Below are 23793 nucleotides of genomic sequence, written 5' to 3'. Positions count from 1 at the left end.
CCATGCCCCCCAAAGTTAAAGAGGTGCCAATGGAAGCCATTGTGAAGCAAGCAGTGCAGGAAGCACTGAGCAGCAAGGAAACTCTCAACACGTTTGCCAACCTCATCCAAGATCAGGTGACGAAGACAGTTGTAGAGCAACCGAAAGAAACCATAAATTTCAATACGAGTGTGATCGAGGAACTAAAGCGTTCGCTGGAAGAAAGAGACATGACCATAAGGGAATTAGAAAGGGAGCTGAAAATTAAAACAGACAGTTTACAGCAGTACCAAAGAAGACAGTGTTTGCGTGTGTTTGGTGTGGAAGAAACTGCAGGAGAAAACACGGACAATATTGTCATTGATATTGCTCGTGAAATTGGGGTGGAACTCTCAGTGGACGAAATAGACAGATCGCATAGAGTTGGGAAAAGTCAAACTGGCCGTCCAAGACCCATAATTGTGAAGTTTGTTTCGTACCGGAAAAGAAATGCGATGTTTATAAACAAAAAGAAACTCACGGGTACAAATAAAACAATTAGAGAGGACTTAACCCCAGAGAGTTAGCTTCTTCAGAACGCTATAAGTAAGTTCAGTGTGCGGAACGTGTGGTCGAAGGATGGCATAATTGATGTTAAGCAGGGAACTTGTAAAATACCTGTGTCAAACCGCGAAGATCTCGATCGTATTCGCTAACCATGAGCCGACATTCTGTAAACTAAATACCGCTGTATAGAACTTTAATCAGAATTTCAACTGTAGCTATAACCTACATTTTTATCATTAATTTCAATTTTTAGTTTCTTAATTTTATCTAGTGTAGTTTTTTCTTTTATATCTACAGTTAAATTTTAAGTTGGCAGCAACAAGCAACCAGGAAACAAATGCCTCTAGTTTCAGCCTCTCCAACCCACAGTCCCAAGCAGGTCACTACCTGAATCTCCCAGCCCCCGCCCTAAGTACCGCTAATCACCTTCAAGACATTCTCTCACCTTACCCTACCTCCTTACAAATAGCTCATGTAAACACTCAGAGCATTCTCCCACATTTCCCGGAATTCTCTGAAATATTCTCAACCTGCAACCTGCATGCCATACTATTCTCCGAGTCGTGGTTGCGTCAATCTATCCCTTCATCTCTTGTTAGTATGAATGGTTATTCATTAGTTAGGAATGACAGGAGTGGTAAGCTCGGTGGAGGAGTCGGTATGTATATATGGGATGATGTGAAGTATAAGGTGATATTAAAATCCCCCAGTGAGTTCTCCAATAGCCCTGAATTCTTGTTCGTTGAGCTCATAGTTCGCGGTACGAAGTGCTTGCTTGGTGTGGTGTATCGTCCATCGAAGATTGGTAACATCACAAATCTAGAGGAAGCCCTACATGATCTAACACCCAGGTATGAGCATTTGATTTTAATGGGAGATTTTAATACAGACTTGACATACAAATCTACCGAAACAAAACGACTGACTGAGATGTTTTTATCCATTAATTTGACAATACTACCCCTAAACCCTACACACCATGTTGCCAACTCACGTATGCTCCTTGATCTAATAATTGCTAATTACTAACAATACCAACCAAATCCTAACTCGTGGACAAATGCCCGTTCCTGGTCTCTCCCGACATGACATGGTTTACGCTGCATATTCCTTGAAGTGCCCTAAATTCAAGCCGAAATTAATTACATATAGAGATTTCGAACACTTTAATGAAGGCGCATTTTTTGAAGATGCTCTTAACACACCATGGCACAACATTCAGTTCATAAATGACATTGACGGAAAAGTAAATCATTTTAATGAACTACTTCTGACTCTGTATGACAGACATGCACCACTACGCACTGTTAGGGTAAAGAGACCTTCAAACCCATGGCTGTCCCAAGAAATACGCGACCAGATGAAAATAAGAGACGCAGCCTATAATTATTACGTGAAATATCCTACATCTGACAATTTCGGAAAGTATAAAAAACTCCAAAACAGAACAACGCAGTTAATTAGAAATGCTAAAATATGTCACTCTTATGATATTTTGAACACTCAAAATTCTAATCAGATTTGGGAATCTCTTCTTCGCGAAATGGGGTTATGCAAAAACAAGACAAATGACAACAACTGTAATGTACCACTAGCTGACCTAAACTCATATTTTAGCTCATAATCCTCTCAGATTGACGAACAGACCAAAGCAGCAGTAATTAACAGAATATCCTCAAAAACAAGACATAATGGCGAGCAGTTCTACTTTTCTCATGTGACCCCCAGTGACGTTAGGGAAGTCCTCAGTGAAATAAAGTCAGGGTCAACTGGCCACGATGAAATCAACCTATCTCTTTTAAAAAGAATCATAGACATCATACTTCCAACGGTCACGCATATCATTAATAACTCATGACTGGAGTCTTTCCTTCGAATTGGAAACATGCAATCATCCGACCTTTCCCTAAAAACAACCACCCCAACAGTCCCGAAGATTATCGTCCTGTAAGCATCCTTCCTATATTAGGAAAATTGTTGGAGATAATAGTACATAAACAAATGACTGAATATCTTATACAGTACAACTTACTTGACAAATATCAATCGGAATTCAGACAAAACCACAGTACTGCCGCTGCATTAGTGAAAGTGACAAATGACATGCAACTAGCGACAGATAAAGGACAATGACTATACTTGTTCTCTTGGACTTAAGCAAAGCCTTCGACTGTGTAGACAGAGACATATTACTCGCTAAACTTAAGGCGCTGAAATTTTCTTACAGCACTTTAACCTGGGTACAGTCCTATCTTAGTGATCATCAGCAGCATGTATCAGTGGGAAACGATACATCTTCGTGGCAAACCACTAAGGTGGGCGTGGCTCAGGGAGGAGTATTGTCACCACTTCTGTTCTCATTGTACACGAACGATTTATCTGAGACGCTGACCAATTGTAAATATCACCTGTATGTAGACGATATTCAATTATATATTCACACAAAGCCTAATGACTTAAACAATTCAATCACTAAGTTAAATGAAGACCTAGCAAATGTTAATGACTGGACCAACAGGCATGGCCTGAAAGTGAACCCATCAAAATCACAGGCCATCATAATTGGCACATAAATGGCTCGTGCTAAAATACAAAACGCATCTATATCCAGTGTTATGCTCAGTGGAATACCAGTAACATTTAGCGATCATGTAAAGAACCTTGGAGTAGTATTCGATAAATATTTAAGTTGGTCGGAACATGTCAAAAAAATTTGTCAAAGAATATTCTACTCATTACATTCTGCAAAAAGGATGAGGGACTTCCTTCCAAGAAACACAAGAAAATTATTAGTACAGAGTCTAATATTTCCAATATTTCACTACGGAGATGTAGTTTATAATAGTATGAGCAAAACACTTTTCATGTTGACTACAGCGAGCCTACAATGCTTGTACTCGATTCGTATTAAATATCCCAATCCAAACTCATATTTGCCCTTTCCTCTCTCAGCTGTCATGGCTAAGATTGACTGAACGACATAAATACCACGCTGTTTCCCTTCTCCACAGTATTCTGCAAACAAGCAAACCCGACTATCTCAGAACAGAGGTTAAATACCTCTCCCCTTCCGATAGAGCTCCCTCAAGATCATCCACACGTTCCTTCTTGTCCATTCCCATTCACCACAGTAACTCGTACAACTCGTTCATACCTGTTACCATACATTCCTGGAAATCAATCCCAGCTGAAATTAGAGGCATAGGCAATTCGAGGCTATTGAAAAGGAAATGTTATTATGTGGTACTCAAATATGTAAAAAGTAGATTTCATTAACGTAAAAATGTAATAATTGGCTCTTAATTATCAATAAGGATACAAAATTATAGGGGTTAAGTAAATTAATTTTAGTGATTTTTAGAAATATATGTAAAAAATGATTTTATGTACATTATTCTGTAAATTGTGGAAAGCTGTTGTATAATATGGTTTGGCATAATAGCAGGCTTCATAGCCTGAGCCCCACCATATAAGAAAGGCAATAAACTAAACTAAACTAGATTCTCAGGTGAAGTGCTGTCTCTCCTGTGGGTGGGGATGGTAGAATACATCCAAAGTATCCTATGTCCATTGTAAGAGACAGCTAAAAGGGGAACTAGGGCATGTGGGTTGACGAACACGGTTCCCCTACCTGTGTCAGGCTCCTTTCTTTCCTATCTGACCTTCCTTGGTCAACTCTTATTATGCTTTTCAGACCCTGAAAAGGCCTAGGGAGTCTCACTTTCACGCCCGTATGGACCTTCCATTTCTTTTACCAATTCCTTCATTTTTTGAGTGTCGAACCCACAGTAAAACCTCGATAATTCAACATCGCTTAATTCAAAATCCTGCTTAATTCGAACAAGCTTTCGCTCCCAGAAACATTAGGTACGGTTTTGCATATTATTTAAATTATTTAATTCGAAATAGGGATAATTCGCAATTCGAAGAACAATGTCGCTCCCATTACTGAAATTCAGACTTTTAATTCAAAACTGCATTTACATTTTAGAAAATATAGTATTTTATAGAGTAATTTAAATTAAAAATTTATCCACGCCATGATAGAATGCGTCTTTCGGAATGTTCAGGGGTACCTTTCCTAAAGCAAATCAAATACACAACTATCGAAGAAATTAAACAATGTAAAGACACATAAGGTCTCAAAATTGTACATACCATGTGAGAAACTGAGATAAGATTTGAGAGACGTGCTGCACTATGTTAAAAATAGCTCTATGATAGAGATATGTAAAAAGTCCAGTGTGCCAGACAACATTAAAAAAGTTGTTAAAGATAGAAATCCTTAAGTTGTTGGTCAAGGAATTCAATATATGCTGGCTCCTTAAAGATGCTGTTATCCATTCGAAGAACAACCGAGCCGAAGTCACGTCGTTTTCCTAAGATATTTGTAAATGTAATAACAATGGATGTTCTTCTGTTTTTTGGAACTTGAAGGAAGGTGATTGTTGCGCGTGGAAGCTGAAGAATCAAGAGATGCGCTACACTATGTTAAAAAATAGGCTGATGATTACCTACTGTTAGGTCGAAACTAGTCCCTAAACATATATGTAATTTAAACTCTGTATGGTTTGTATTGAAAAGGCGGACCTTATTAATACATTATTCTAACTCTATTGTAATCACAGTTCAATATGGATCTATTATAATGAAATTTTTTAAAAAAATTAACACTGGCGATGCCGACAGTTGGCAAAAAAGCATGGCTGAAACAATAAATTTGTTTACACCGAACAATATTGACAATGCTGATGAAACAGCATTGCTTTTTTTAAATGCCGAACCCAAACGGACTTACGGTTTTAAAGGAGAGAAGTGCCAGCCAGGAAATTGTACAAGGGTGGAGGTTATTGGGTTATTGTACTGTGTTGCAATGCATGCGGAAATGAGACACTTTCTCCCCTCGTCACAGGAAAGTTCGATAAGCCAATCAATATATGCTGGCTCCTTAAAGATGCTGTTATCCATTCGAAGAACAACCAAGCCGAAGTCACGCCGTTTTCCTAAGATATTCGTCAATGAAACAACACATGGATGCTAGAAAGGCTTTTAAGGGCATTGGGTACTTTCCGTGCAAATAAAGGGCATCTAAAATGCATACAGTACAGTAATCCAATGAATAAACCAATTGCAAAGGGGAGCCAGCATAAATTTCTCCTCGTCTTCGAATCATGCTTTTAATTTTTTTTTCTTTCTTTGCGTGAGGTTATGTTTATCAGGGAGTTATCCAAGTGCATTATTTGAATACTGTAAATGCACCATGTTGGATACATTTTGGAAATAGTTTTTTTTTTTCGATTTTTTCTCCAGGTTTAAACTGTGAATCAAACTGATTGCATGCAGTGACAAGTCTTAGAAAATTTTGTGATGCGGCAAGGGTTGGCATTTCTGAATTTAGAGTTGGCGGTTAATTCAAAATCATGTCATTCAAAGTCCTATTTTTGTATCGCAATGACTTTGAATTTACAAGGTTTTACTGTATTTCATTTTTCTCTGATTAGTGTTAATAGAGGATGGCAGCTGAGCTGTACTTCCCCTTAAAACATTAATCACCACCCTCCCAGTATTGAATTTTTTGGATTACCCCAAACGTCTGCTTATAAGATCTGTAAGTTTCATCCGCAACATTAGTTAAATTTTCTTGTTCCAAAAATGTCAAGATACTCCAGTTCTGGGGCATCGAATTAGTAATCAACATCCCTAAGTTCAGCTCCTGGAGTTGTGTACTTTTGGCCCAAACTCACAGTTAGACCATGCAAAAGGCTCGTCTTCATGACAATTTTTCTCTCCTACCCTGTGACACTTCGTTACCATTATTAATTTCCAAAATTTTCACCATTGTAGCAAACTGCATCTGAAAACTAAGAATTTTCCTCTCCAGCAGCACACTATGGCTGCACACGAAAGCCACGACGCAGAACAGTGTATCTACATTTACATCCCAGTAACAATAGATAAATGCATTTATTATACACCGTCTACAGTAAAACCATGTCAATTTGAAGTCATTGGAACGCAAAAATCGGACTTCGAATGACGTGATTTCGAATTAACCGCCAACTCGTAATTCAGAAATTCCAACCCTTACCATGTCACAAAATATTCTAAGACCCGTTACTGCATGCAATTAATCTTGATTCACAGTTTAACTTTCAAATACCATGGGAATAAGAAAAGAAATTTTTTTTCCAAAATGTACCCAACAAGGTGCATTTATAGTATTCAAATAATGCACTTGGATAACTCACTGACAAACATAACCTCACGCAACGATGAAAAAAAAAACCTTGTTTCAGAGACAAGGAGAAATCTAAGCTGGCTCCACCGTGCAAGTGCTTTATTCATTGGATTACTGTATTGTATGTATTTTAGATGCCCAGTACTTGCACGGAAAGTCCCCGATGGCCTTGAAACATCGTGGCTTATCGAACATTCCTATGATGAGGGAAAAAGAGTATCTCGCTTCTTTCTGCATTACAACACAGTACAGTGACTCTATTCCGTCTCCTATGATGTTCTTTGTATGATTTCCCGCCATGACACTTCTCTCGTAATTCAGAAATGCCAACCCTTGCCGCGTCACAAAATATTCTAAGACCCATTAATGCATGCAATCACCTTGATTCACAGTTTAAACCTTTCAAATGCCATGGAAAAAACTATTTCTGAAATGTATCCAACAAGGTGTATTTACATTATTCAAATAATGCCCTTGGATCGTCAGCTGTAACTCGGACCGAGTATATATTACTTCTTCCTGCATACATTGACCAGTTCAACTCAGTTTATGGATGTGTTTACGATGACTAAACAGACCAATCCTGGCATAAAACATACGCCCACACAAATCACACAATGGATGGAGGAGGGCGGGGTTGTAGTTGACAAGAGTTTTCTTGCTTGTCACTTGGTCTCTTGATGTCTGCGGCGTTCTCTTTCAAACAAGTTGACAGCGGTGGATGTAGTATTCTGCCACAGTGAGCGGTCCATAGCACATTATTCCCATGTCTGTATATCTATACCAGTTGTCATCATGATGTGTTTCAGCTGGTCCTTAAAATGCTTAAGGGCTCCATGAGGTCTACTGCCAGAGCAAAGTTCACCATAAAGAATTTGGCGGGGAAGCCTGGTATCACCCATGCGGTGAACATGGCCTAACCATCTCCGTTGATGAACGATGATTGTTGCTTCAAAGCTATTTAGCTGCGCTTTGTCGAGAACTGCAGTGATGAATCTCATTTTCTGTTGGTGGAAGCGCTCAAGTTTTTTGATATCATGGCGACAGTGTGTCCCAGTTTCACAGCCATACAGCAGCGTGGAAATGACAACAGCTTTGTACACCATGAGTTTGGTATGCAATTTTAGGTCTTTATTCATGAAGACTCTGTGCATTAACTGTCCGAATCCTGCATGAGCAACCCCAATTCTTTTTTTTTTTTTTTTTTTGCTAGGGGCTTTACGTCGCACCGACACAGATAGGTCTTATGGCGACGATGGGATAGGAAAGGCCTAGGAGTTGGAAGGAAGCGGCCGTGGCCTTAATTAAGGTACAGCCCCAGCATTTGCCTGGTGTGAAAATGGGAAACCACGGAAAACCATTTTCAGGGCTGCCGATAGTGGGATTCGAACCTACTATCTCCCGGATGCAAGCTCACAGCCGCGCGCCTCTACGCGCACGGCCAACTCGCCCGGTCCCAATTCTTTTATCAACGTCTTGTTCACAGGTACACCGTTTAGATAAGTTGCTTCCAAGATATGAAAAGTGATCAACCTGTTTCAGTGTTGTGTCTAAGATGGAAATACTGAACTCAGGAAGTGTTAATTCTTGGGCAGGTTGTGCAAATACCTTCGTTTTCCCCTCGCATTAATGGCAAAGCGATCACATGCAGTTTTAAAGCAGTTGATTGACTGTTGTAGTTCTGTAGGTGTTAGAGCTGGAGATGTGGTGTCATCAGTATACTGCAGTTCTGTCACCCGGGTAACCAGAGTACGTCTTTGTGAGCGAAGTCTTGCCAGATTGAAAATGCCTCCATCAAAATAAAATTTAATCTCCATGCCTAAATTGTTTGCAGATGATTCATGCAGCATGGCAGCCATGTACAGTGCAAAGAGTGTAGGAGCAAGCACACAGCCTTGTTTCAATCCAGGAGTGATTTGGGAATGAATCTGACACTGAGTTACCATGAAGAACCTGCCCAGACATGCCATCATGAAGAGCTTGAACCAATTCCACATAACGTTCAGGACATCCAAAATGTCTCAATACTTTCTACATAGCAGATCTTGGTAGTGAATCAAAGGCTTTTTTCCAGATCATACAAAACTAAGTACAGAGGCTGCTGATATTCTCTGCATTTTTCCTGGAGTTGTTTAGCACAGAAGATATCTGTTGTGCCTCTGGAGGTTCAGAAACCACGTTGAGACTCAGGCAAAATCCTCTCCGAGATATTTAAAAGAATTCCTGTGAGAGTTTTACCTGCAATTGACAAAAGCGATATATCACAGTAGTTCCCACATACACTACAATCGCCTTTCTAGAAGATAGTGATGATGGTAGCATTCTTCAAGTCGTAACGTACTTCTCGAGTTTCCCAAATCAAGAGGATGAGTGTGAAAAGTATAGTCTTCAGAGGTATACCTCAATTTATATCGGTTCCAGAGGAATGTTATCATGATCAGGAGCCTTTCTTGTTTTTAGTTGATTGAGTGCTTTGGTGAAGTTTCTGTATGTAGGTGGAACTGCCATCCATGGTTGTTGGGGCTGCCGAGGGACATTACAAAGAAAGTCCTCAGCAACAATGGAGACACGATTTAGAAGTGAAGAGAAAGGTTCCTTCCAACGCTCTAAAATTTCTCCATTATCAGTTTAAATGATGGAGTTGTCTGCAGTCTTCAAGGACTCTGATCAAATTGGACCATATATCTCCTTTATGCCAGCATAGAAGTTTCACAGGTCACGGGCATCAGATAATCTTTGCAGTTCTTCAGCTTTTTGTTGCCATCAGTTATTCTTAATTTCCGTAATTTGTGCCTGACATTTTCCTTTAAGTTCCAAGAAATGTGATTTCTTCACATTGGAAGACAGATCTTGAAGATAGGATAGGTGGCCTTCCCGTTTGGCATTGATCAGACATTTAATTTCTTCATTATTTTCATCAAACCAGTCCTGTCTTTTTTTCCTCACAAAAGCAATTGCTTCCTCAGCTGACTCAGTGATGACCTTCTGAAGCGCGGCCCATTCCTGATTTGTACTATCACTGCTGACTGGATGACTAGCCAGTTTGTTTGAGATAATCTGTAGCAATGGATTCAATTTGAAGTTTAGAAGTATCAAATTTCTTTCTGGGCAGGTTGTGAATGGATCTTTTTGGTTTGCGACAGATTGAGATTCTCAACCGGTAAAAAAGGAGCTTATGATCTGTCCAGCAGTCATCTACGTTTCTTGCGGTCCTTGTAACAAGGACATCTTTTTTATCACATTGCCTGGTGAAGATATAATCAAGGATGTGCCAATGCTTTGAGCGAGGATGCATCCAAGGGGTCTTGTAGCGATTACGCAGGCGGAACTGAGTATTAGTAATGAACAGTTTATGTTCAGCACACAAACCAAGGAGCAGTAGACCATTGGCATTACAGTTGCCTAGTCCATGTTTTCCCATCACATTGCCCCATAATTGGTGATCTTTACCAACTCTGGTGTTGAAATTGCCAAGTAGTAAGAGTTTGTCTCTTGGTGGTACTTTGGTGATTGTAGTGCTCAGCAGGTTGTAGAATTGGTCTTTAGCTTCTACATCAGCATCCAAGGTGGGAGCATACGCAGAGATGAGTGTCATAGATTTGGCACCAGAGAGTGGGATTCAGCGAGTCATAATTCTTTCACTGACTGCAGTTGGAGTTAGCTGATAATCATTCACCAATGTGGTCTTCACAGTGAATTCCACACCACGAATCTCATCTTTTCCCTTCCAGAAGATTTAATATTAAGAATTTCATTATGGTCCGTATTGAATCGAGATTTACAATGCTTATTGAAGATAAAAGGTTTCCACCTATTCAATACACTGTATTGAATAGGTGGAATAGCTTCCAGAAGATTGTATAGCCTGAGCTGAACTCTGTAAGTTTACCTTTGCTAGACAGTCTGGTTTCACTTAAGGCAACAATATCAATGTTCATTCGTCCAAGCTCATGGGTGACAAGCGCTGTTCTTCTCTCAGGTCTGTTATTGTCTTTCAAATCAAGTAGTGTTTGAACATTCCAGGTTTCTATAATCAAAGTTTTGATAATCTTTGTTTTTCGACCGCATAAGGGGTGACCCATTGGCTGCGGTCTTCCAGCCGGCTGAGAGTGTGGCTACCGATGTTTAGCCCAAATTTTCTAGGGCCTTCCCCATTCAGGGTGGGCAGTGGTGATCCTAAATAGGCCTGCCCAAACACAGATGCAGGACCGAATTCCTGAGTACTCACGGGGTCTCAGAAAGAGGACCATCACACATCTGCTGCCAACGTGCAGGTCTGAACTAGAGGCTTCCAGTTTCACCCGAAAACCTGCCTCCACCATCCTTATCCCATTGCCATTGGACTTGAGTTGAAGGGAGTGACAGCAGTAAAATGTGCCACAAGCAGGATTTTAAGGTGGATTGCAGTTTCCAAGAAAGTGACCCACACATTATAATCTTGGAACTATACCCTGCGGCACAAATGAAATGCGTCATGCAGGTTCTAGTACCATGACTGCAACGGACTGCCGCAGACTCGTAATACCATTGAGTTGCGCCTTCACAGCCAGTCCGTCTGGCACGACCTCAACCGCCTCCAGGACCGATGAGAACCACAAATCTAAAATGACTTTCGAAGGAAAAGTTCTCAGACAAAACAGGTTTACTACTTTAAGAGTGGCGTGCACCAACCAAGAGTAAGTTCTACTTCCGTAGTAAAGAACTCCTGAAGTTAGCATTCGGCGACTTCCATACGAGAGTAAATTACTTCCGAAGTATTTTAGTCCTTTCAGATACTCCTAGACTAAATTACTACAAGAGTAAAATGCTGAAGAGCACCATCTTGTAGTATATTACTAAAGAAGTAAATAACGCACAAATATAGGTTAGAATTTACTCTCACGTCGTGCATGGAGTAAGCTAAGTTTAGACTTGTTGACTAATGATAATATCATGCCGTATATGAGAGGAAAGAAGTTTCAGACGTGTTTATGGGTTCCTTAGATTATATTGACGATCTCGACGCAGAAAACGATGGAAAATGTAACAGTGCATAGGCCTACAGTGTGTGAAAGGCAAGAGCCGTATAATGTGCACACGGAGAGTTTCAGGAACGTTTTTGGTCTTAGGAAGGGATCCTTTACTTTCCTTCTAAATCTACTTGGAGATCACTTACAGCTGAATTCTTGTCTTAATTTTGTTGTATCTCTCAAATTACAGTTGTGTGCCCTACAAATGTTTTGTACCAGAACATTTCGGTACAGTTGCCGGTGATCTAATTAACGTTTACCACACAACTGCTGGCCATATCTTTCATCGCGAGGTTAAAGCACTAGTTGAGGCTATGCAATGGACTGTGACTGCGCGGATATTCCCATTTTTTGCCGTCTCTGTGACAACAGTGAACTTTTCAGAAATCGGAAGAGGTAGTTTTTTTTTTTGCTTAACGTTGCACCGGCAGATAGGTCGTATGGCAATGATAGGGCAGGAAAGGCCTAGGGATTGGGAAGCGACTGTGGCCTTAAAGTACAGACCCAGCATTTGTCTGGTGTGAAAATGGGAAAATTTTGCTGTGGATGTAGGCGATCTGTATGAAGAAACCACCATCAGTTTTAAATTTTCCCGCGTGTCCATGACTTTGTGCTTTGCTTCCGCCTTCGCTTTTAAGTCCTTCCACAGAATCTTAACTTGCTCTTCACTGCGTTTTCCGTCACTCAAAGCATTGATTTCTTCTGTCACGACTTTCCATGAATTTCTTTTCTTATCCAGCATCCTTTGCATAGATCGTCATTATCTGCATTAACAAGCAATTATCTTTTTCGCTTACGTTTTTCCCCCCGTTTCCTATCACACATAACCTTATCCATTTAGATTTCTTTAAAGAAGATACACAAACACAACACTATTCCGCGAGTAACGAACGCTACTTCTATAGTAGTAACTAAAAGAGTAAATTGTACTTCAACTCTCCGACGTTACTTTCGGAGTAAGTAACTCCCGAAGTAATTTAATTCTGTAGTATGGACTTCTTTAGTAAACGCTATTTCCGAAGTATTTTAGTCCTTTCAGATACTCCTGGACTAAATTACTACAAGAGTAAAATGTTGAGAGCACCATCTTGTAGTATATTACTAAAGAAGTAAATAACGCACGAATATAGGTTAGAATTTACTCTCACGTTGTGCATGGAGTAAGCTAAGTTTAGACTTGTTGACTAATGATAATATCGTGCCGTATATGAGAGGAAAGACGTTTCAAATGTGTTTATGGATTACTTAGATTATATTGACGATCGACGCAGAAAACGACGGGAAATGTAATAGTGCATAGGCCTAGAGTGCGTGAAAGGCGAGAGCCGTATAATGTGCACACGGAGAGTTTCAGGAACGTTTTTGGTCTTAGGAAGGAATCCTTTACTTCCCTTCTAAATCTATTTGGAGATCACTTACAGGTGAATTCCTGTCTTAATCTTGTTGTATCTCTCAAATTACGGTTGCTGTGTGCCCTACGAGTGTTTCATACCGGAACATTTCAGTACAGTTGCCGGTGATCTAATTAACGTTTACCGCACAACGGCCGGCCGTATCTTTCATCGCGTGGTTAAAGCAGTAGTTGAGGCTGTGAGGGAGGTACGCCTGCAAATGATTATTATTGTTCGGAAAATAAAAGGATATTCTTCACGTTGGCAGGTTTCCACACAACGTGGGTGCAACTGACTGTGACTGCACGCATATTCTCATTTTTTGCCCGCTCGGTGACAACGGTGAACTTTTCAGAAATCGGAAGAGGTATTTATCTTTTTTTTTTTTTCAAATTACTTAACGTCGCACCGGCACAGATAGGTCTTATGGCAACGATAGGGTAGGAAAGGCCTAGAGATTGGAAAGCAGCCGTGGCCTTAAATTACGGACCCAGCATTTGAATGGTGTGAAAAATGGGAAAATTTCGCTGTGGATGTAGGCGATTTGTATGAAGAAACCACCATGTTTTAATTTTTCCTGCGTGTCCATGACTTTCTGCTTTGCTTCCGCCTTCACTTCCTCCTTCCCACTTCCACAGAATCTTAACTTGCTCTTCACTGCATTTTCCGTCACTCGAAGCATTGAATTCTTCTGTCACGGCTTTCCATGAATTTCTTTTCTTATCCAGCATCTTTATATTGTGTTTCTTACACCCTATATCCTTTGCATAGAATGTCATTATCTCTATTAACAAGCATTTATCTTTTTCGCTTACGTTTTTGCCCCGTTTCCTATCGCACCATAACCTTATCCATTTACATTTCTTTAAAGAAGGTACACGAACACAACACTACTCCGCGAGTAACGAACGCTACTTCTATAGTAGTAACTAAAAGAGTAAATTGTACTTCAACTCTCCGACGTTACTTTTTTTTTTTTTTTGCTATTTGCTTTACGTCGCACCGACACAGATATGTGTCATGGCGACGATACCCAGCTGAATAACACAATGAGTTTGATATCAGGTTTAATAAGATCCACACCGCCCTTTTGGCTTCCTGGGCCCAGTAATATCATGCTACCTTCCCTTTGTAGGACACAAGTGCTTATAAAGGAATATAATAAAATTCTAAGGAACTCCATGCTGCCTATTAATGATGACATTCCTACCGTTGAAATGAATCGGCTTAAGTCAAGATCTCCACTGATCTGGTGTGCCCAGATGCTACCTGCAAGCAGTTTCTGCCCCACTGCACAGTGGAAGGAAGATGGGACATCAGAAACTGACCCTCAGCACTGGCCACTATTCAGCATCATGAAAGTTTTTAGTTGCTTGGGGGCTGAACTCTCAAGAAAAACGTGGAGTACACTGAATAGGATCCGTTCTGGGCATGGAGTCTGTGCCCACTCCCTGTTCAAGTGGGGAAAGATTACATCCTCCCAGTGTGATTGTGGTGCCTCTGCTCAGACAATCCAACATATTGTGCGTGAGTGCAACTTATGAGCCTATCGTGGGAACTCGACAGACTTCCTCAGTGCTTTGCAAGCTTCACTTACATGGATAGGTGCTTAGGATATTGGGCTGTGAACTGTCATGTGTCTTATTCACAGTAGCTTGTAATTGTGAAGTTACTTTGTAAATATGTATATAGTTAAATTTTTACCTTTATCTCATAAGCATGTTTACCTTTCCATATGGTAAATAAATAAAACATGACTGATGGAAAAATGATTGTGAAAAAAAGAGTCATTGGATCCAATTCACAATGCCTTCATTACTGGGATGATACTCATCTAAAGGGGTCCAAAATCCAGGTCACTGCCCCTCATAATGGTACTAATCACTGGTAAACCAGAACCATGGTGTTCTTCCTACAGTGGTACAAATCACAGGTAATGTAGATCCATGGTATGAAACATTCAATGGCACCACACACAGGTAACACAAACCCATGGTGTTTTCCACATAAGGATACTACGCAGACCCGTGGTGTTCCTCACATAGTGGGACTAATTACGGGTGCTGGTTTTCCCGTGGTGTTCCTCACTTAGTGGAACTAATCACAGGCTACATATACTCTTGGTATTGCTCACATAGTGGTGCTAATCATAGGCAATGAAGTAGACCCAGCAATGCTCGCAGGCAACACAAAACCATGGTGTTCCTCACATAATGGTACTACTACTCACAAGCAATGCGGACCCATAGTTTTACTCACATAGTGGTACTAATCATGGGCACCAACCAAACCCATGGTATTTCTCATTTAGTGACACTAATCATAGGCAAGGTAGACCCATGGTGTTTCTCATAAAGTGGTACTACTCATAGGTAACGCAAACCAGTTCTGAACAAAGTGGAACCAACTGGTGGAATACACACACGATGACCATTATCACAAACAACGCCCAGACCCGTAGTGTTTCTCGCAAGGTGGTACTAGTCGTAAGTAACATCGACCCATGGTGTTCCGCAAGTAATTGTACTATGTAATATAGATAAAAAAAGGTTCCACCTTATCAATACCAATTTTATTTATATAAGATTAACTTACAGGACCGGTTTCGACTTTTTGAACAGTACATTGGTACCTTTACGTAAGTCAAATATTGGTTGAATTGCCTTTCCAAATGGAGAAGTTGTGGGGAAGCACAATGTCCAAACATTCAAACTGGGCATGTTTAAGAGCAAAAATTGGTTATATGTACAATCTAGATAGTTGAAAGCGAGTCTGTTTTTTAGGCCTAAAATTTGTGTAAATTAGCTAATTTAAAAAAGTACACGTATATTAAACACTCTAAAATGCATAACACATGTTAAAATCACATATGAAAATATGCAGTGCGTGTTAAAATCCTTTATAATGGCTCAGATCACTTCAATGGAATGGATTTATACGTCTTGTGTATGTCTATATTCTTGTTTGAGTCCAATGTAGATGAAGAATGTCAGTGCTTGCGTTCATGGGCAGTGCTCTCGTGGGGGTTCTACTATATATTAAGATATATCCACTTGTATATATGATAGGTTTATCATATTGTTAATAGCAATTCCAGTATATGAACGGTGGTAGATATGTGCAGCTGTGATTAATACATGGACTTTAAGTATTGAATGTAGTCTCCATTGTGCGTGAATATTTCAGATGCAGATTGGTGGCTCTTTTCTTGTCTATAATATTTTGCTGGTGTGTGTCTGTAAGAGACAAAAGTAGTGTGAGAAAATCATAATCTGAAAAACATGCTTAATCAAGAAGTAATTGTACTAATCATAAGTATTCTCATAGTTCTAATTTCATCATCCTTGGTTGCCCCTTTTAGTAGCCTCTTACGACGGGCAAGGGATACTGTGGGTGTACAGCAAATCGAGATACGTCGATGGCAGCACTGACGGGCCACCTAGCACAGATTGAGTAAACTTGACCGTAGCAGTGAAGCGGTTAATTACTCTCAGATACCACTGACCTCCGTTGGAATGGGGCGGTTAAATACCCTCAGATACCACTGACCTCAGTTGGAATGGGGCGGTTAAATACCCTCAGATACCACTGACCTCAGTTGGAATGGGGCAGTTAAATACCCTCAGATACCACTGACCTCAGTTGGAATGGAACCCATTAACTTGGGAACAAAAGGATGACAACTGACTGCATTACTCATATATCTGTTTGTGCAAAATTACCTGGACAATTTTATTCAACATAAAAAATTCCATTGTTTGGTCCGTATTGAATCAAGATTCACAAAGCAATAACCCTCCCCGCACATACTTCAATTTATTGCTTTGTGGACAATTTTAATTAACCCTTTCACTCCGGTCGACTGCTGTAGAAGTCTGTGTCTTACGGCTGTTTGCTGCTTTGCTACGATAGACTGGTGGGGACGTTCAGTCTTGAAGGTCTCTCGTGGCTGACATGGGAGTCTATAGTTACGGCTATGATCACCAGATGACAGGAGTAACCGGTTCAAAGACTAAAGCAATGTGTCCGGTATGCTACTCACTTCACACCTTGTTGTTCCCCTGTGCTGATGTGCTTGTGCTTCTTGATTTACCTTTTAATTGCTTTTAAATTGTGAAAGGCCTGATGACGGACGAGATATAATACCCTCGTATTGGGTAGTGACTTTGAAGAAGATGACGATGATAGCGATGTATCATCTGATTCTGATTCACACCTTCTACTTCAGGCACAATTTCTACTTCAGTTACTGCTTCGTCGTCTAAAAGGTCGGCCTACTTCGACGATTCGACTGAATACGAAGATAGTGAGGATGAAGACCAGGTACCTGAACCACCGAGCAGAAAACTAAATTGGAAAAAGAAGAACTTGAATCCAAAGAAACAATTTTGACGCAGCTAATTCTGGACTGAAAAATTTCTTTCAGCTGTTTTTTTAACACGAGTATGATAACACTTTTGTGCGAAGAGACTAATAGATACTTTTCTGAGAAAGTGGCTGCAGATGGAATTTCGCATTAAAAATAAAATATTTAACCTCTTCCTGTTCTCTTTGTATGCGGACGGGGGAGTGAACGAGACAAGTATCGCGTACAGTGGGCTTGGTGAGCCACTCGCTGCTTGTGTCTAGAGGGTCACACCAGTGTACTCACTTCACCAGAGTGAAAGGGTTAAAAAAAGAGTGTTAAATACATGATAAAATACTGTTATTATGGTGATTGACCTGCAATACCAAATTAGGTGACTTAACAACAGCAAACATGAACATTATCTAATCTAGTAATTATTACCAAGATACCTTAATTCCAGGTTCGGTCTTCACAACATCCTCCACTATCTCGCTCTTGGTGTTGCCCATGAGGACGTCAAGGAAAGCTCTTTTGTCTATTGATTTGAGAACCTTCTCACGTTTCCTTTCAGAGGCCCCAGCCTCATTCAGTTGGGAACCAATATTTTTCTGATGTTCTCGGACTGCATTGAACAACTGGACCACACCCCTAGAAATAACACAAGAAATGACATACAGTCTAGAAATATGTACATTAAAAGAGAGAGAGGTTAGTAAATTGCAAGCATATGAAATTAAGTTCCTATGAACCATCCTCCAAGAGACACGCAAGGACCATGTAAGGAACGATGACATCAGAATGGAAGTGGACTCGATAGAAGAGAAGCTAAGGACTTCGAGACTAACAGGATATGGACGTGTGTCTGTGTCTTGGAAAATTGCCAACATGTCAGAAAATACACGATGGCGAGTATTCCTCCGTAGACTCGCAATCGGCCATCAGTGAATGAACTGGGACTTAAAATGTCCCGTAAAAGCTGATATAATCAGTACTTGTGACGTAAATGGGGGTTTATGAAAATATGCTTTGAATTCTTAACCTTATATATGTCAATATGACGAACTTTGTTACTGTTGGTTCCATTACCAGCTGGTTGGCCTCCCTGCAGGAAGAGAGGCAGAAGTGAAACTCTCCACTCACCGCAGCTTTCTACACTCAGAGAGCTCAAGGTTCGTCCGTCCGACCCGCCCAATTCAAGCCCACACCAAAGTCGTGTGATACGTCTGTCTTATAGTTAAGAGATGTCTGTCTCCGTAGCTTTAGCACTATTAGCTGCCGTCCTCGGGGCCCTGAGTTCGATTTCTTATTAAAGTTAATAACAACAGCGCTTTTCAAATTTCCAAGTGACCCACGAGGTGAACTATCAAGTGAAATAGAATGTACTCTCTCACTCGTGTCTAGAGAACAACGAGACCAACATAGGAATAACTGAAATATATGAATTACACTATCATAAGAGATTCTGTGGCTATTAAACTGATTACCGGTACCTAATTCTAAAAAGTAACAGCTGTTCGTATTCATGCTACTGGCCATTGTGAGCGCTGCTGGCTGCACCGCGCAGAAATGCTTGGTGGGACGGGCCGAGATTACCCGAACAGGTCCGGGTACAGCCGCTTATGGCTGCACGTTATTGCCTAGACACAAGTGAGCACGCACAGACGCCTACAGTAACAGTACAGCTTGCTTACATCACGAAGGTAGTGGTATCGGTACAATAACAGCGCGAAATCGTACTATTAACAACTTTCTTTTGATAGTGGCGTGTGTCTAGTTAAGTGAGTTTTGCTTCAAATCATGGAGGTAAATAGTACGAAACATAAGAAATGTAGTTTCACTGCAGCTTTCAAATTAAACGCTGTGAATTTAGCGGAAAAACAAGGGGTGAAGTCAGCGGCTAGGACATTTAATGTGCAACCAAACGTGATCAGATACTGGCGCAACCAAAAAGAGAAACTGGAAGCAGCAAATAAAAGTTTGCGAACTTTTCATGGGACCAAAACGGGCAAATATCCCGAGATCGATACCAAAGTGCTAGAATATATAACAGAGTTGAGAAATGTTGGTTTTGCTGTAACTCACGATATGATACAGCTTAAAGCACTTGAAGTGGCAAGAACATTGAATCTCAGTCGGCAACAGTTCAAAGCCAGCAGGGGTTGGGCTACAAGTTTCATGAGGAGAAATGGTCTGAGTTTGAGAAGATGAACAACTATTTGCCAGAGACTACCTCACGATTATACGGATAAAGTCATCGCTCTTCATCGTTACATCATTCAGCAAAGGAAATTAAACAACTACTTGCTTTCTCAGACTGGCAACGCAGATCAAACTCCGATCTATTTCGACATGCCCCGAAACACTACTGTTCATGAAAAAGGTGCTTCTAGTGTCGTAATGCGTACAAGTGGTGCTGAGAAAATGAGACGTACAGTCATGCTTTGCGTAACTGCCGATGGTAGGAAGCTTCCTCCATACATAATATTTAAACGGATGACTCTACCAAAGGGAAAATTTCCGAGCGGTATTCATGTTCGAGTACATGAGAAAGGTTGGATGACAGCAGACCTGGTTCAAGACTGGCTGAAAACCGTGTGGAGTCGTCGTCCTGGAGCACTACTGCAGCAGAAAGCCTTAATTGTGTTAGATAGCTTTAGGGGCCATTTGTTAGATGCCATTAAGGACGAACTGAAATCCCTAAAGACAGATCTCGCAATCATCCCTGGAGGACTAACATCAATACTCCAGCCTCTAGATGTGTCCATTAACAAGCCATTTAAGGGTCACGTGAAAAGGCTTTATTCGGAATGGATGGCTTCTGCTACACATACATTCACACCAACTGGGAGAATACAGAGACCATCTCTAGAAACCATATGTGAATGGGTTCTCACTGCGTGGACTCTTATCAAGAACGAAACTATTGTGAAAAGTTTCAAAAAACCGGGATCTCAAATGCTCTCGATGGGAGTGAAGACGATGTCACGTGGGATGGTAACGCCGGCAGCGGGGAAGATGACGTCGCAGACGATGGTTCAGATGAAAGCAGTGGTTAGGATTGCTATAACCTGAACATTATAGCTTGTAAAAAGACTTTTTGCCTACCGATACGGTTTGCGATCTTGAACATTTTCATCAGTAATTCGTGTTTTTTAAATTGTTATATTACTTCCAGTCTTCATCTCTCTAGGATAGCATAGTTCACAGCATAAGTTAGTGCAATAATGCGTTTAATAGTTTATTGCAGCTATAGTTTTATTGATATTTGTGTGTTGGTTAGTGTATCTAGTTCTGTGTGTACCATGTCTCGTTTATTCCAGGAAATACACGTGGCAAGAAAGTTACTTGAGTCTCAGATCAGTGGAGTGTTTCCTTTGTACACCATAACCTCCCTTAACTGTAAGTACCGTAATTTGTTATTTCCTCACTCTCTTTTATTCTTGTAAGTGTATATTTTGTGAATTTATTTTACCCCATGAATAATTATCTTTTTGGAGTACAGTATTACATTTTATGTGGGCTGTGCGCCGTGGTTGTATTGCATCAGCTGAGCGTTGGTAACGTAGGTACGACAATGCTCGTGTGTTTCCCGAACTATCAAATACAACTGACAGTGACAAATGACTGGCCATTAAGTTCTTTTTCATTATTTTGTGTTAACATTGCTTAATACGGTAAATAAAAGTGATTATATTTAAAATATATGTAGGCCTAAAAGTCATGTTCACCATTAATTGTCTTTTTAAATTTATAAATTTTCGAACGAAAATAGCCAGTAAAACTCAGAATACATTCATAAGTTTATTAAAGAATAGTGTAGAATGTTTACGTGTACAATTTATAGCCTAGAAGTCATGTGTTCACTGCACGAAATTTGACACTAACGCATACTGGACCCCCCTTCGCATTTTTTGACTGTAAAAGTGGAAAAAAAGGGGTCTAATACGCGAGTAAATACGGTATATTCTGATAGATCAAAATGTATGGAAAAATGTCAATGATGTTAAGGTCATTCCAAGTGAAGACCTTGGTGGTTGGTTGTAGTTATTGCAGAGGAAAGACCTCCCAAAGTCTGTAACAAAAGAGTCCCAAAAATAAAAACTTGGCGACTAACCGAGCCAAGTGCAAAGGAAGAATTCAGGGAAGGTGTCCGCAGGTTGCTGCCGAGAGAAGAACTGAATCTGGTAGATGAAGAATGGGATACTCTAAAGAAGGTTGTGGTTGGTACAGCAGAAAAAGGATGTGGATGACAGAGTCAAATAAGAAAACCTAAATTAACTGCCTCATGGAATAATGATATTAAAAAGGCTATCAATGACAGAAACCGTGCAAGAAGATCCTTATATCAAGCAAGAACGTGGGGAGATCAACATGAAATAGAGGAGAAGCTGTCACTTTACAGAAAGAAAAAATTACAGGTCAAACAGTTGGTTGTAACTGAAAAGCAGAAATGCAAGGAAGATCTGGCTACAAAATAACGCAGCATGAAAAAAAAAAAGAAAAGAAAAAAAACCTGTTATACAGTATTGTTAAGAATAGAAGAACTCAAAACGAATCTATCCAATCTGTAGGACTAGATGACTAGGGATAAGACTAAAATATTATAGGAATTCCAAAGGTACTTTGAAACTTTGCTGGACTGTTATGAAAATGTCACTCCATTAGACGACAAACTTTATGACTTTGGCAGCACAAATACCACTAGTCTGACATGGCTGGAAGTAGAGACAGCAATATCTAAGCTGAAAAACAATATATTAAGTGTTGAGATGATCAAAGCACTAAGAGAGATTGGACAACAGTGGATGTACAGGGTACTAAATAGAATCTAGAAAGAGAATGTAATACCCAATGACTGGAAGCAAAGAGTTATCATCTCCATTGTTGAAAAAAGGTGATAGAAAGAAATGTACCAACTACAGAGGTATAACTCTGCTGTCACATGGCCTCAAAATCAACAAATCCATCCGTGAGAGCAGGATTAGAAAATATGTTGAACCTACACTTGAGGAACAACAACATGGATTTAGACCTCATAGATCAACTACAGATCTCATTTTTGCCACCAGAATGCTCTATGAGAAGTATTGGGAGAAAGGTAAAACACTTATAACTGTTTTTCTGGACATCCAGAAAGCATATGACCATGTACCACGCAGGCATATATGGGAATGTTTGAGAGATAAGAAAGTGCCCGATGACATCATAGCAAGATTACAACGATTATATGATGAAACCAAGTGTTGTGTCCAGGTCCAGGATGGAAGGTCAGGTTGGTTTGAAATGAAGAGTTGAGTCCAGCAAGGAAATTGTCTTTCACCACTTCTCTTCATAATCATAATGGATGAAGTTTTAAAAGCGGTTAAGAGAAAGGATCCAACAACTAATGCCCTGGTTTTTGCTGATGATGTAATGGTATGGGGTGAGACAGAAGCAGAAGTACAAACTAGACTAGATCTCTGGCATGAAGCAAAATCTCAAAATCAGCAAAACGAAGACAGTTGGCTTGGTGATGAGTAGAAACTCTCCAACTGTTCATCTAAGAATTGGAGATGAGGAGATAGATGTTGTAGACAACTTCCATATTTAGGTAGTGTTCTGTCATCAGACGATACCACACATCAAGAGATTAGTAACAGAATACAGAAAGCTTCCAAATTCTATCACACTGTACGTCAAATACTTTGGGATGAAACATTTCCGTTAGTTTTCAAGATCAGCTTGTACAAAATATATCTAGTACCTATATTGACGTATGGCCTGGAAGCAGCAACACTTACTGGACCAACAGAGTCGTCTTCAGGCAACAGAAATGAAGTTCCTCCGTTCTTGTCTACAAAAAACAACCTCGAACATACTTTTAACCACAATGTTCCTGGTAAGAGACCAAGAGGAAGACCTCGTGATGTTTGGGAAAAACAGATAATGAAGGACCTTGAAATTAGAGATGTGAACTGGTGTCGCATATATGAGCAGCATCTGTGGATGGATAGAACAAACTGGAGGAGGCTCGTATACAACTGCACCCGGCTTGCTGGAGCGAAGAAAAGATGATGATAATGACATATTAACAGTACTAAAATGAAAACTGTAACACAATTCAAATATCTAGGTGAGAGGAGATGAAGTCTTAAAGGAAGTAGATGAATATTGTTACTTGGGTAGTAAAATAACTAACGATGGCAGAAGTAAGGAGGACATAAAATGCAGATTAGCACAAGCAAGGAAGAGCTTTCTTAAGAAAAGAAATCTGCTCACTTCAAACAATGATATAGGAATTAG

General features: G+C 40.1%; 1 protein-coding gene across 2 annotated transcripts in view; it reads right to left on the bottom strand.

The window, feature by feature from the left end:
• LOC136857429 (RRP15-like protein) overlaps positions 1-23793 on the bottom strand; it is an 81183-nt gene that overhangs the window by 13491 nt on the left and 43899 nt on the right. For both annotated transcript variants that reach the window (XM_067136086.2, XM_067136084.2), the window contains exon 4: positions 17961-18159. In XM_067136086.2, coding sequence (XP_066992187.2) covers positions 17961-18159 — 199 coding nt within the window. The remainder of the gene's footprint in view (positions 1-17960; positions 18160-23793) is intronic.

This window comes from Anabrus simplex, chromosome 1, assembly GCF_040414725.1.
Source record: "Anabrus simplex isolate iqAnaSimp1 chromosome 1, ASM4041472v1, whole genome shotgun sequence".
In the NCBI taxonomy this organism is placed as follows: Eukaryota; Metazoa; Arthropoda; class Insecta; order Orthoptera; family Tettigoniidae; genus Anabrus; species Anabrus simplex.
The sequence above is the reverse complement of the archived record's forward strand: the minus strand, read 5'-3'. Positions and strand labels throughout refer to the sequence as shown.